The following is a 12,914-nucleotide window of genomic DNA, read 5'->3' as shown; positions in this document are numbered from 1 at the left end:
TAATTTTCCTACATTCGTGGTTCTCACATTCCATGTCCCAATCACCAGTGTCTGCTTACAACTGTTCCTCTTCCTTTGTATTTCCATACTTGAAAACTCAACCTCCTTTGCCGTTTCTGTTATCTAAATGTGTTAGAGCTAGGGATTTTGAACATTTCACGTGTTTGTTTGCCATCTGAACGTCTTCTTTGGTGAAGTGTATGTTCATATCCTGTGCCCATTTTTCAACTGGGTTGTTTTCCTTTATCTTGTTGTGGTACTTGAGTATTTTATAAATTTTAGATATAAGTCCCTTATCAGACATGTAATAACCAAATATTTTTTTCCCAGTCTGTGGCTTCCCTTTTTACCCTGTTGGAGAAGTTTTGGGATGTGTGTAGAGATTTGATTCTTGGAAGATCCCATTCATCTATTTTATCCTCTCCTGCTTGTAGGTTTTCCTCTTGTCTTTTGATGATTCCTGCAACATTGAAGATTTGCCCATAGATCCTTTAATATTGCAACCTGAGGTTTAACTTTGTTTCTTCAGATCTTCTCAATTGTTAAGTGCTGAACTTGTGTTTCATTTTGGTTTTCTAACTCTAGCTCTTTGCATGTTTCATTATAAAGTTTATTTTATGTTTTATTATAATTAAAAAGAAAGACATTACAACCATGAGATATCATCTTACCCCCGTAAGAATAGCAAAATTTAATAGAAGAGCAACAACAAATGCTGGCGAGGTTGTGGAGAAACTGGAACCCTTATTCACTATTGGTGGGAGTGTAAAATGGTGCAAGCACTATGGAAGGCAACATGGCACTTTCTCAAAAAGTTGCAGATAGAAATACCATTTGACCAGCAATTCCATTACTGGGAATTTACCCTAAAGAAACCATAACTGCCACCCAAGCAAATATATGCACACCCATGTTTATTGTGGGTTTGTTTGTTCACAATAGCAAAGAGCTGGAAACAACCCAAGTGCCCATCAATCAATAAACGAATGGATAGAGAAGCTATGGTATATTCACACAATGGAATACTATGCAGCATTGAAAAACAAGGAACTCATGAAATATTATGCAAAATGGATGACCCTGGAGGACATTATGCTGAGTGAAATATCTCAGTGACAAAAGGACAACTAGTGCATATGGCCAATGTTGTAAAGCAGGACTGACATTGGGGTTGAGGGAAGGCAGAAAAGGAGGGGAGGAATGATGTATGTTACATTGAAACAGATGAGGGAAAGAACTGTTTAAAAGGGATATATAATTGGGTATTATTGTGACAGGAGTCCAGGATGAAGGCTGCACAGTGGATTGGACTTGGGGTGAGGGATTGCATAACAATGAAAGAGTTTTTCTTTTACTTTTCAAGGAGAAGAGTGAATTGAAGGGGGAGAGGGTTGGTAGGGAGATAAGTACAACAATGAATGAATGGAAACCCTAAGTCTCTGTAAACTTTTATTAAAATTAATTTTAAAAATATTTTTTTTAAAAAAAAAAGAAAGAAGTTGTCTTCTCAAGCCAATTCTTGAACTCTTCTGTTCAGTTCCTAGTTCACCCTTCTTCCCTTTGCTTTAGCATCTTTACATTCTAGACCAAGTTTAGAGTCTCTCCTGATATAGATTTTTGGTTCTTTCTCTTTTCCCCCCTGTCTTTTTAATGGCCTTTTGCTTCTTTATGAATGATGTCTTACAACTTATCTTTGGTTATTAGTGTTCAATGCATGAAATCTGGTTAAAACAAGGCCAGGAGCTGACTTTGGAACAGAATACCAATTATTCATATGCAAATTAAAATTGAAGCTGAAGAAAATGAAAAGTAGTGCACAAAAACCAAAATACAACCTTGAGTGTATCACAACTGAATTTAAAAAACCATCTCAAGAATAGATTTGGTGCATTGAACACTATTGTTATCATTATTACATACAAGTAAAATGCTACAGAAGATTATTTAAACATACCTAGAACAGTACATTGACAGAGAACAACCAGAACATCAAGCTAGATTCAGAAGAGGATATGACACTAGCGATATCATTGCTAATGTGAGATGGCTAAAAGCAAACAAGACCAGAAACTTGTATTTAATTGATTATGCAAAGATATTTGACTATGTGAATCATAACAAAGTATGGCTTATATTAAGAAGAATGGGAATCCCAGAACACCTAATTGTAGTCATGGGGAAACCTATACTTAAACCATGACGCTCTTATCTAAACAGTAAAAGGAAACACTGCATGGTTTAAAATTAGGAAAGGTGTGCATCAGGATTCTTTTTCTCCATACCCATGTTCCAGTGTCCTAGAGGGTAAGGAGTTGACTGCCAACACCAAAGCAGGCAGTTTGAACTCACCAGCTGCTTTGTGGAGAAAGATAGGCAATCTATTCCTGTACAATTTACAACTTCTAAAAAACCCACTGGAGCGGTCACCTATGAGTCAGTTCCAACTCAGCAAAGCAGCTGAGCAAATAATTTGAGAGCTGGATTATATGAAGAAGAATGTGGCATCAGGATTGAAGAAGATTCAGCAACAACCCGCCTTAGGCTAATGACATAGCCTTGTTTACTGAAAGGAAAGAAAATTTGAAGCACTTACCTATGATATGCAGATGACACAAGCTTGCTTGCTGAAACTGAAGAAAACCTGAAGCACTTGCTACAAAAGGTCAAGGACTAAAACAACTATGAGATATCATCTCACCCCAGTAAGAATAGCAAAATTTAACAGAACAGCAAACAACAAATGCTGGCAAGGTTGTGGAGAAACTGGAACCCTTATTCACTATTGGTGGGAGTGTAAAATGGGAAGGCAGTATGGCACTTTCTCAAAAAGTTGCAAAGAGAAATATCATTTGACTGAGCAATTCCACTACTGGGAATATACCCCAAAGAAACCATAACTGCCACTCAAGCAGATATATGCATACCCATGTTTATAATGGCTTTGTTCACAATAGCAATGAATTGGAAACAATTTAAGTGCCCATCAACAAACAAATGGATAAAGAAGCTGTGGTATATCCACACAGTAGAATACTACATAGCATTGAAAAACAAGGAACTCATGAAATATACAAATGTGTGACCCTGGAGGACATTATGCTGAGTGAAATATCTAAGGCACAAAAGGACAAATACTGCATAGTGCCACTGTTGTAAAGCGGGTTGGGGCTGGGGTTGGGGGAAGACTGAAAAAGATAGGATAAATTATGTATACTGCCTTGAAACAGTTGAGGGGGAGAACTGTTTGAAAGGGCTATATGATTAGGTATTATTGTCATAACAGGAGTCCAGAAAGAAGGCTGCATAGTGGAGTGGATTTGGGGGTAGAGATTGTATAACAACGAAAGAATTTTTCTTTTACTTTTTTTTAAACTTTGAGTATCTCTTTTTATTTTATTTTACGTGTGTGTGTGTGTGTGTGTGTGTGTGTGTGTACTGTCAAATCAGATCTGACTGGTACAGGAGGATATTTCCCCTCCTTCTCCAGCAGAGCATCTGGTGGATTCAAACCACCTACCTCTGGGATTGCAGTGCAGCTTCTTGCCACTAGGCCACCAGAGCTCCCCTTTCTTTCAAAAGAGAAGAATGAACTGGGCAGGGGAGGTTGGGCAGGAAGAAAATTGCAGCAATGAATGAATGGAAATCCAAAGTCTCTGTAAACTTAGGGGAGCTCTGGTGGCCTAGTGGCAAGAAGCTGCAACTACAATCCCAGAGGTGCACGGTTCGAATCCACCAGATGCTCTGCCGGGGAAGGAGGGGCAATCTCCTCCTGTACCAGTCAGATCTGATTTGACGGTACACGCACACAAAAATAAAATAAAAAAAAAACACAAAAAAAAACCCAAACAAAGTCTCTGTAAACTTTCCTTAAAATTAATTTAAAAAAATTAAAACAATAAAAAAGGCCAAGGACTGTAGTCTTCAATATGGATTGAAGCTCAATATCAAGAAGACAGATATTCTCACCACTGAAAAAATTGGCACTGGCAGCACCATAACAGATGGAGAAGAGATTGAGGTTGTTGGTAATTACAGCTTGCTCAGATCCACAATCAGCACTCTTAACACCAGCAGTCAAGAAATCAAAAGACAAATTGCATTGGGAAAATCTGCTGTCTTAGACCTCTCCAGAGTGCTGAAGAGCAACGATGTCAGTCTAGATGCAAAGGTGCACCTAATCCAGGCCATGGTCTTCTCAATTACTTGTTATTCTTCAGAAAGTTGGACAAGGACTAAGAATGACAAAAGAATAGATGCCTTTGAGTTGTGGTGCTGGAAAAGAGTATTGAATATACCATGGACTGCCAAGAAAACAGATAGGCAAACAGGTCTGACTTGGAGAGGATGAAACCAATCTCTCCTTGAAGGCTTGGATTTTGAAGCTTCTCCTCACTTACTTTGGGCACGTGGCTGGAGAGATTGGTCCTTGGAGAAGGACATCATGCTTGGAAGGGTGTTTGGACAGAGCAGGAGAGGAAGACCCCAGATGAGATGGATTGATACAGTAACTGGGGCAATGGGGGTTGGTGTGAAGGAATTAGTGAGACTGGCTCAGGACAGCGAAGGGTTCAGAGATGCTGTACACAGGGTCACTATACATTGCAGGCAATTCAATGGCACATAACAACAAAAACATACTATCACAGGTTTGGCATCCACTTCCTAAACAACATGCTCCGGAAACTCTATGAACTTTGATAAATGTCGATAGTTGTAGAGGTTCTTCAGGCCTTTTGTTCATAAGGTCATGAGTCGTGCTCAACTCGAATGCAGTCAACAACAGCAACAACTTCAGAATATTGAAGACTTCAATATAGGTTACATCTCAACATCAAGAAAAACAAAACATACCACTGGACTAATAGACCAAATCATAATAGATGAAGAAAAGGTTGACATCAATTATTTCTTTTTTATTAGATCCATTATTAACATCCATGGTAAAAGCAGTCAAGAAATCAAGTGTTGCAGTGGGAAAATCTGCTTTCAAGGAACTCTCCAAAATGTGAAAGAACTAAAGTCTATTTAAAGATCCAGGTGCTCCTGATCTAAGCCATGATATTTTCAGTTGCTTCCTGTGTATCTGAAAGTTGGGCAAGAATAAGAAAGAATTAATGCCTTTGAAGTGTGGAATTGGGAGATAGGACTGATATCCCATGGCCTGCAAAAAGAACAAAGAACAGTCTTGGAAGAAGTGCAATTGGGTTGCTCCTTAGAAGCAAGGATGTAAAGCTTCATCTCATATACATTGGGCCTGTTGTCAGGATGGGCCAATCCATGTAAAAGACATCATTCTGGGAAGGAGGAAAGGTAAGCACAAGAGGAAGAGCCTTAACAAAACAGAATGATGAGTGACTGTAACAATGGACTTGAGCATATCAGAGATGGTGAGGATGGCATAGGATAGGACAAGGTTCAGATCTTCTGTTCACAGGATTGCTCTACGTGATAGTTTATTCAATGGCACCTGTTAACATGCTGGTTACCTTTCATTGTTAACTACTTTCTGCCATGTATAGTCTAAGCATATTGTTTCCCTCTAGGAGATGGCTGTTTTATAAGAACTAGTCAACTATCAGTGTTAGTACTTTTTTGTAGTCTTAACTTTTTAGTGTTAAAAAGTAGATACAAGTATTTGTGATGAATGATAAAACATGACAGTTGCTTTCCCCCCCTTCTAAGTACAGTGTACTTTATTGAGGTTACATGTCAAGATAGCTTAGTCTCTAAATCCCTCCCTTTTCTTAGGGGGACTGCATGGAAACTGTGTCCAGGATGTGAGATTCTCATTGTGTGTGGGGGATCGAGTTGGGGCAAGAACTCCTCAGAAGCTGAGGGTCTCTTTCCTAGTGCTATTGCTGGGGCTGGTGTTCCAAGGGGTTCTTATTCTTTGGAGGCCATGTGAACCCTCAGGTCGACCACCTGGTTGCTGTAGCCAAATTAATTGTTACAGCAAAATGAATTTGACAGAGTGGTCATTCAGGGCAGTGTCAACTACAGCATCAAAGGTAGAAGAGTGGGTGTCACTGTTAAAGTCACAGGCAACATGGTCTTCAGTGTATCCCAGAAGGCCATTGAGAGGCCCTTCTGGTATCTGCTTTACCACTTTCTTGATGTCATCATATTTACCACCTTTCTGCAGACAGCAGGTCAGATCCATGACTGACACATTGAGGGCTGGGACATAGAAAGCCTTGCAAATAAGTTTCCCATTCAGCTCAGGGATGACCTTGTCCATAGCCTTGGCAGCAACAGTAAATGCAAGGATGATTATCTGGGCAGCTCCATGACCATCATGCCACAGCTTTCCAGAGGGGTTATCTATAGTCTTCTGGGTGACAGCGATAGCTTTGGCCTTTGTCAAGTGTACCTCTATTGGAAGGAGGAATGGCATCCACTTCTGTAATAGCTTGCCTCCGGAAACCCTATGAACCTGGAGAGAGGATGAAAGGCACCCAAGCGTCGAGGACTCCTTCATAGGGTCGCTATGAGTCACCTGTGACTCGACGGCACTTAACAACAACCACCTGAAAAGGCAGATGAGGGGTGGTGGACAGCCCAGGCTGGGGAAGCCTCTGCCTCTGTGATGCCGCTGCTGGTTGAGGGATGGCTGCCCAGCCTGTCGGGGACCTCACCTGTGCCCATTCAACTCTGGAGGAAAGAGCCAGACTTTCAGAGTTTGTTCTTTCGTTTGTTCAACAAGTGGGACCTCAGGGTATTCTGTATGTTCAGCAAAGAGTTTGCAATGACCTCCCCAAAGGATGTTCCATCTCCATGCTGGGTTTTGATGATGCCACCACTAGTCACATTGTGGTCCTGAGGCACACAGGTAATGGGGTGACACCAAAGCCCAGGTCCTCTTGATCATCACCCCCATAAAATCCTTTCCCAAGACCACGAAGTACAACAGGCTGGAAGTGTACCTTGTGGGAGCTTCAGTGATGACCAGCATTTGTCACAGAAACACCTTCAGCAACTTCTCAGAGAACTTGATAGACAAGATAATGAGACCCACCTAGTGACATTATGTGTGACAGAATTAAATGACTGGGAAGAAAATGAAAGCCATTTTCCAATAATTCATGACCTTGCCTTCAACATAAAACCTGCAGAGATTTACAGAGCCTCCTTCCAAGACTGAAGGCTAAAGGAGAAGCTGCGTGCTGCCTGAGCTCAGACGGGAGGACCAATGATTAGCATTTATGATGTAGACAGTCGCTTAGCATAGGACCACACTCCTGGATGCCTTTCCTTTTCCACATGTGGATTTCTGGATGTAGCAAGATGATAAAAAATACTAGAGAACCTTTCCACTTCATCACTCTAGGTGAGACCCCTCACTTTGTGGAATGCATTAGATCCACCTTGAGGTCTTTAAAAAACCACCCATAGCTAACTAATGTACTGTTTCCTGAAAATAAAGCTCTACCAAAAAAATGAAGATGGCTCATGGGAAAAGAGCTCTTCTTCATGGAGCAAAAACCAGGAATTACCAAAGCAAGCAACTTTTTATCTTGACAGAGATGAATGCTGGTGACTGGAGAAATGTGGATTTGGAATCTATGCCCACTGCATGGTGGATCTCCTTTCACATGGCTTTCAGAATAAAATGTTGGCAAAGACAAAAGAAAAAAGGGGGGGGGGAAATGATGCTTGAATAGAGTAAATGCTCAATGAGACGCCCTCACCCAGTGCCCACTGTGCAGCCACTGTCTTGAACTTCAGCATATTTCTCTTTTTTAAGAGACTCATAATAATCAAACTATAAGACACTAATGTATAAACTAGAATTCCACTGTAGTAATTTTAATGAAGAATTTGTTTTAGTTGTGGCTTTCACTTGAGGAATCTCCCCTTTGAAAAGCAGGGCTGGTGGTCAGGATCTTTTTCAGCTCATGGGGTAGTTTTCTGCGCACATTAATTAAGAAGAGAGGCCAGCCTGCAGTGATAGATCACTCTTATCTCTTTGCCCAGCCCCCAATCCCTCCTGTTTGCTTTTCGTTTGGGGGTCCTTCTGTCTCCTACCATCCCTCTGATGATCCATTTTGAAAACAGGTTATTCTTGCCACATTACTCTTCTGATATTAATGTGGATGTCATTATCAGACCTATGTGAAGCCAGACTTTCCAAGCTATTCCTGGTTAGACCCTGCGTGTCCAATGGCCTCAGGCTGTGCTATGTCCTCTACATACCTCATTTTAGCTCCAGATGGAGAAGATCTTAATGATAGTACCTTTCAGTTGTTGCTGTAAAGTGCTTAGAGCAATTTCTATCTCACAAGGAATGCTAGTAGATGTTGGTGGTAGTTTATTTTTTCATGGTATTAATTTTTTCAGGGAAAGGACCTTATTCCCCTTATCAGCCTTAAGAGTGTCCCTTGGAAAACTGTCCATCATCTTGGAAGGTGGACATTTTATACTCTTGAAACTACACCCAAGGTATAGTTTTTGTCCAGTCTCAGTGAAGAGCATGTTTGCTCTTTTAACTTTTTAAAAATTCTTTATTTTGAGAATTTAACAAAAGTTTATATAGAACTTCAATTTCCATTCATTGTTGCACATTTTCCTCCCTATCCACCCCACCAGTTCTTTCTCTTTGGAAAAAAAGTTCTTTCATTTTTATACTTTTTTTTTTTAATTTTGTGTGCGTGTACCGTCAAATCAGATCTGACTGGTACAGGAGGATATTGCACCTCCTTCTCCGGCACAGCATCTGGTGGATTCGAACCGTGTTCCTCTGGGATTGCAGTGCAGCTTCTTGCCACTAGGCCACCAGAGCTCCCCTCATTTTTATACTCTTTTTTTCTAAAGCTTCAGTTTAATTTTCTAAAAGAACAGTTGTGTGTTATTTAGAAGAAATGTTCTCAGGAAACACAAGAGTGTCACATATGCAAACATTAGCTATCCTGTCAGGGTCAACTGTATGATCTCATTGCCACGAGCAGGGACACTGGTCAGGAAGGAGGCCTCTTTGTGCCATTGGGAACTGGTTCTTCTGCCCACAGGGACAGGAGGTTAGCCATGTCTTTACCTTTTTAGAAACCAGCCTGGGTCCAAGGAAGGCAGGACAGAGGATTGTGAGTTAGATCCATTGATATTTTTCCTTACCCAGGTGTCCGCAGTATGGATCCCAAGACAGGCAAAGAGATTTTGTACAAGCTGGAGTCACTCATCAATGCTGCTGTCTTCCCAGGCCTCCAAGGAGGACCCCACAACCACGCCATTGCTGGTAATACATGGCAAGGCCGTCTGAGCCCTTGTCCTCTAGGAACACATGCTACCTGGTGGCTCTCTTGACCCCATATTATTCTGTGCCCCTTAATCCCAGTCTCACCTTCCATCAAAATAGTTTATCCACCAAGGAACTGTGAGCAGGAAAGAAGAGGGACAGAGTGATTGATTGAAAGTAGGGACAGAGGAAGATGCTGATCATTCTTCACATGAGACCACCGCTAGGTAAGGTTGTGGTTCAAGGCAGGAGCCTTCAAAGTATGTGGAAGGAACATGACATTAAGAAGACAACACTGAGAGAGATGTGAGTAAATGTACACCCTCAGCCAGCAGTGCTGGAAGAAAGGTGACTCTTCCCGACAGTTGTTACCTGGCATCACTGACTCGATGATCTGACTCTCACTGGCAGGGAAATAGATGTAACAAAAAGTACTTTGATCATATTGGAATTATCCCATGTCATCTTTGGGAGAAAGTGATGATATATATTAATCTGAGGACTAGTGACAGATGTGTGACTTTTTCCAGGAAAGAACTTGTGTTTAAAGGCAGAGAGGTCTCTGGGAGCATACACATCATTTTTCTCAACCTTTTGGGTAGCATGTACAGGTGCACATTAAGGATCAGCATCTGAAATAGGCTGTAGACATACCTTTTTCATTATCCTCCAGATTTTCTACCTCCTACGCAGTTCTCCAAATTGACTATAAAAATCTAATAGTGGTCTGAATGGTGCACAACAGAGCAGGACTATACTGCTATGAGCTCTGAGACAGCAACATAATTTGGTATAAAAAGCTGCTTTTTGCTAAGCTAAGCAATCCATTTGTTGCATCAGGCAGAAAAAGATTTTTAAAAAATTCTTGCACTCATACAGTTTTATCTGCAATAATCCTATTAATAGTAAACTTTCATGCTTGGGGAAAAAAGTTACCTCTCAAAACAGTTCCTTTTCACCAATGTTCACTCTAGCAGAGTTTCCAAAAGGTTTATACAACTCAGGTGTCCATCAACAGATTAATAAAAATGTGATGCATAATGTACAGTCAAGTACTACTCAGCCATTTAAAAAAACTGAAGTGTTAATTTGTGCCCTAACCAGTATGTTGGGAGGGAGAAGTCTGACAGAAAAGGACTAATGGTAAATGATTCTACTTAGAAAGTATCCAGAAGGAACAAATGTTTTGGGACAAAGGCTGGGGTGTGAGAGAATGGAGCTCTGAGTTTCTGTTTGGTGTGATGAAGAAATTTTGGACATGTATAGTTGTGATGGTTGTACACTATGGTAAATATAAATAGTGTCACTAACTGAATGCTTAAAAAAGAGCTAAGAAGCCAGGTGGGTTTTTTTTTTAATTATTTTTCTTTCACTGCCATGATTAAGGGTAGAAAAGTCAATTCTCCAGACAGGAAACTTCACTAATTGAGCTAAAAGTTTGTCCAGGTTAATGGTTAGACTAGAAAAATTACCATTTTATGAGCAATTGTAAACCATTCCACTTTGATGACATTAGAAATGGAGTTAATTCATAGAAATGAGATTTCCCCCCCCCCCTTGTTGTTCCCATCCTGCTTTCCTGACACGTTCTTTCCACCCACCCAGGGGTTGCTGTGGCCCTGAAGCAAGCCATGACTCCAGAATTTCGAGCTTATCAGCATCAAGTGGTAGCCAACTGCAGAGCCCTGTCTCAGGCCCTGATAGAGCTGGGCTACAGCATAGTAACAGGTACTGGCAGAAGCTGTGTTATGCCTCATGGTTAGTCCATCGGTAGTTCTGCTATAACTGGGTGAGGGCTTGAGATCACTCCAGAAGTCAGTACACTATCAAGCTGTATGGTCTCTCTTTGCACAGTGCTGGACACCTGTTCTAGAACGCCTTGAGGACAGTCGTGTAGTTGCTGTTTATTTTGGCTCTGAGAATAGGGTGCATTACTTATGTATGGCCTGAGGGTCCTGAGGTTCACAGAAGTTAAAGATCACATAAGGCTAGGAATTAGAACAAGGCACAGTCTGAACAACTTCCTGTACAGAAATCACTCACACTTCCATGAAACACCTCTTACTGAGATTAAGGACACAGAAGATTCCAGGTCTACAGCCTGGCGGTGCATGTCAGCTGGGCTCTGGTTAATAGTCAGGTCCTGGTTCCATATGTCTGGAGTTGAGGACTTGAGTCTGCATTTCTTTTTTTTTTTTTTAAATTTATTTTTTTTATTTTTGTGTGAGTGTACCGTCAAATCAGATCTGACTGGTACAGGAGGAGACTGTCCCTCCTTTTCCCGGCAGAGCATCTGGTGGATCCGAACCGTGCGCCTCTGGGATTGCAGTTGCAGCTCCCTGCCACTAGGCCACCAGAGCTCCCCGAGTCTGCATTTCTAACCAGATGCCAGATGATGCTGTTGCTGCCTGGTCTGGGCACCACACTTGGAGTTACAAAGAAAGGCAACACTCCCTTCTACCCCAGGCATCTAATAGCTCTGGCTGCACCCAGGTGACTGAGGGAGATATTTTCCCTCGCTTGTGGCCTCCCAGGCCCACTCACTGTGCTGCTATGAATGTGATCCATTTCAGGCAACAGTGATGCTAATAGTAGCCTCCATGTGCAGTCCCAGGGTCATTGCAGCACTTAGTATCACGTTTAGGCTTCTGACAGCTATGTGATCTGTTGGTAGATTACACAAATGAGCTTCTCTGAAGTTCCAAAATGTGGAGCTGCTTGACTGCAGCAACATAGCTCAGAACCAAGACTTAAAACTCTGGGCTCCAGAGCCAAGCTGTTGGTTAGATTCAGCTGCATCTCCCTGCATCTCCAGGGATTTCATCCCTGAAATCCTCCATTGGCCAAAGCAAAAGCACTGGTTTAGTAAAAGTCCAAAGTGTACCCTGGTGTGACTTTGGGCCAGTTTCCCCAGGTTCTCTTTGCCTCTGTGCAGGAGGGATGAAATATGTGACAGGTCAGCATAATGGCCAGCCTGTGAACTCTGCTCAGAAAGTATGGCTGCTGCACGGGTAGGGACAGTGGTGCCGGCAGCACCTGCATGCCCCCAAGCTAGGCCACAGAGGTGGCCTTTGGGATCAGAGACACTGATCCTTGTTTTAAAGTACTCTATCTGCTCCTCCACATTCTCAGCTCCTGGGGCATCTTTAGCTTCCTTTGTTAGTTGCTATCAAACCCCCAATGCATGATAATCCCTGACAACAGAATAAAATCCTACCTGGTCTTCCACCATCCTCATCATTGGTTGCGGATCAGCCTGCTGTGATTCAGTTTCCACGGCAGGTGTCTGTATGGATTTCCATGCCTCCCTTCTAGCGTGGCGTAGTCTGGAAACTTCGCTGAAATGTGTTCAGCATCATCAACATATAGAGTTCTCCAGTAACAAATAAGTGGTAGCTACACTTGAGGTGACTGGTCAGGAATGAAACACAGGTCTCCCCCACAGAAGTTGAGTGATCCCACCACTTGAACCAGAGCCTTTGGTGGGTTATTTTCACCTCATCAACCTCATTGGCTGCAGTTTTCTTCAATACCTATCCTGCATTTCTTAGATGATCTTCCACTTAAGAGTCAGCCTTCTGCATTTTCTGTTGTTGTTGTTGTTGTTATGTGCCGTCGAGTCGTTTGCGACTCATAGCGACCCTATGCACAACAGCCCTAAACCCTGCTCTATCCTGTGCCAACC

The 12,914-nt window shown here is 41.9% G+C and overlaps 1 protein-coding gene across 1 annotated transcript in view; it reads left to right on the top strand.

Moving 5' to 3' along the window:
- Nucleotides 1-12,914, top strand: part of SHMT1 (serine hydroxymethyltransferase 1 (soluble)) — a 59,297-nt gene that overhangs the window by 41,970 nt on the left and 4,413 nt on the right. Inside the window, exons 7-8 of the mRNA XM_006901205.1 lie at nt 9,113-9,229; nt 10,835-10,957. Of these exons, the coding sequence (XP_006901267.1) occupies nt 9,113-9,229; nt 10,835-10,957 (240 nt within the window). The remainder of the gene's footprint in view (nt 1-9,112; nt 9,230-10,834; nt 10,958-12,914) is intronic.

Source organism: Elephantulus edwardii, unplaced genomic scaffold, assembly GCF_000299155.1.
Source record: "Elephantulus edwardii isolate Elephantulus edwardi_28Jun2011 unplaced genomic scaffold, EleEdw1.0 scaffold00314, whole genome shotgun sequence".
Classification (NCBI taxonomy): Eukaryota; Metazoa; Chordata; class Mammalia; order Macroscelidea; family Macroscelididae; genus Elephantulus; species Elephantulus edwardii.
The sequence above is the reverse complement of the archived record's forward strand: the minus strand, read 5'-3'. Positions and strand labels throughout refer to the sequence as shown.